Source organism: Onychostoma macrolepis, chromosome 10 (genome assembly GCF_012432095.1).
Source record: "Onychostoma macrolepis isolate SWU-2019 chromosome 10, ASM1243209v1, whole genome shotgun sequence".
NCBI classification, from domain to species: Eukaryota; Metazoa; Chordata; class Actinopteri; order Cypriniformes; family Cyprinidae; genus Onychostoma; species Onychostoma macrolepis.
The window spans coordinates 20,505,131-20,507,455 of NC_081164.1; the positions used below are offsets into that span (position 1 = coordinate 20,505,131).

General features: G+C 34.9%; 1 protein-coding gene across 1 annotated transcript; it reads right to left on the reverse strand.

Annotated features, from left to right (window-relative positions):
- Positions 1 to 768: 768 nt before the first annotated feature.
- Positions 769 to 1,827, reverse strand: LOC131548419 (trace amine-associated receptor 13c-like). The gene has a single exon (XM_058789686.1). The coding sequence runs from the start codon at positions 1,825 to 1,827 to the stop codon at positions 769 to 771; it is 1,059 nt and encodes a 352-aa protein (XP_058645669.1).
- Between the last annotated feature and the right edge of the window lie 498 nt (positions 1,828 to 2,325).

Genomic DNA, 2,325 nt, shown 5'->3' on the forward strand with positions numbered 1-2,325 from the left:
TTACTATTTTATCTGGTGCTTGACAGTGAAAAGTAACAAAGTAAAAACAACATCAACAACAAAAAAAAAACATATGGCAAAAAACTTTAGCTTAACTGTTTCAAAATAGCCACTATTGTAACTTGAAGAAAAAAAAAAAAAAAAAAACAGCAGACACAAATGTTCACTAAAGTTTTAGTTGTGGTTTTATATAAGTACAGTAAAGGGTGACACACAGCAACTTAACAATCAGTAGCAATTAAAAAGAAATTACTGAGTTCAGTCCATGCTGACAGCAATGAAAAACACGAACGTGATATTGCATTCATGATTGTAGCATTTTCCCTTGATACATGATTTGATGGCAGCAAAGCAGTATTTAATCTCATGATCCACTGTCTCATAAGCCATGAGTGAATCTCCTCCTGTTAGGAGTTTGCTCTGCTCTTACTGTGCTTTCATTTATACAGTGTCTGGATCAGACTGACTCACTCTGATGCATCATGATATAATTACTTAATGTTTTAACCCTCTGAAATGTGGTGTAAGCCATTTTAATCATTTACTTTTTGTCATTGTTTTTGTTTTATGATAACAAAGATTCAACATGAACGATGAAAGTGAAGCATAAAGTATTAAATATCTACCTTTGCCATTTTTTCCAGTAGATTGAAGATTTTATTTGTGATTCTTTCTATTCAGTAAGCTAACAGAGAAAATTGAACATTTTCCCCTTGATTTTACTGAGTGTAAAGAGAAGTTTGCTTAGTTTGCTTTGTACCAGTTTAATTACGATGGATGCACTGTAAAAATATTGACCAGAGAGGATGCTGGCTGAAGTATTTTCAGAGTTAAGATGTGTTTAACTGTCTTTTTAAACCAGGGATAAAATAAAGCATAGATCAGAGGATTCAGACCAGAGTTAATATACACGACCCATGACAAAAAATTAATGATTGTGGAAGAGACTGCTGATATGGAACAGATGTAGTATGGAATCCAGCAAAGCAAATAAACTGTCACAATGATTCCTAATGTCAGAGCAGCTTTGCTCTCAGATTTCCTCCTCCTTGAACCGTCCATTACAGATTTTCCACCGTTCATTAGTGAGTTTATAACTTTCACTTGCTGATTTACAACATAGAAAATCCTCATATATAAACTTATGATCAGGGCACAAGGAGACACAAAGGTCAAAATCAGATCAGTGACTCTCCAGGCAAAAGTTATTATAATGGCACACTCACCCTGACACACATCTGTTCTATGTGAGGTGTTAAAACATCCACTATTAATTACAAAGCAAGTGGAATAAGCTGAAGAGTAAAACCAGCAGAGACAGATGGTCAATAATGTTTTAGTTGTTGTTATCTTTTGTGGGTATAGTAAAGGGTGACACACAGCCACATAACGATCAACAGCAATTAAAACTAAATTACCAAGAGATCCTGAGACAAGCACTGTAACAAATATTGAATAGATTCCACAGGAAGTGTCTCCAAAATACCAGCATGTGTCAATCAGTTTTGTGGCCTCTATGAGTATAACAATTCCGACAAGCATGTCAGCCACAGCAAGAGAGACAATGAGCAGGTTGGTTGGAGTGTGAAGCTTCTTGAAGTGAGAGATGGAGATGATCACCAGCAGATTCAGGAACACAGTCCATGCTGACAACAATGAAAAAAACATATACATCATATAGTATTCATGTCTGGAGCGTTTTCCCTTGATACATGATGAGTTGATGGCAGGAAAGCAATATTGAGTCTCATGATCCTCTGTCTCATAGGCCATGATTGAGTCTCCTCCTGTTAGGAGTTTGTTCGGTTCTTCATACTGTCCTTTCATTTATACAGTGTCTGGATCAGACTGAACAACCCATTTACCGCCCACTCTGATGCAACTGACAGATTACAGATTTCTTTGTTTAACTTCAAAATGCAATCAATTTCTGCAATATTAGGATTCTCTGACACTATTCAAAAGTGCATGTGTTTTATTTTTGTTGTCTTTTTTGTTTTAATGAAAGCAATCTGGTAACACTTTACGGTAAGGGTACATGAATTACCATGAATTCATGCATAAATTAATGTGTGAATAGTGCATTACTTCATGCATTAATATCTCATGAATTATCAGGAACTAACATGAGTTCAAAGTCTTTCATTCATGACTTCATGGATGAACAACACCTTAATTAATACATTAACTAAGGTGAGTACATCATCATGATTTATGATTTATTACGCATGATCATGATGTTTTCTTTGTTCACAAAAAAAACAAGGTCTTTACTATCTATTGTGGATAAAGCTATGCTTATGGTACATTTCTTTCTTGAATTAT

Coding starts and splice junctions, on each gene's coding strand:
- LOC131548419 (XM_058789686.1), bottom strand. CDS start 1,827: ATGAAAGGACAGTATGAAGAACCGAACAAACTCCTAACAGGAGGAGAC.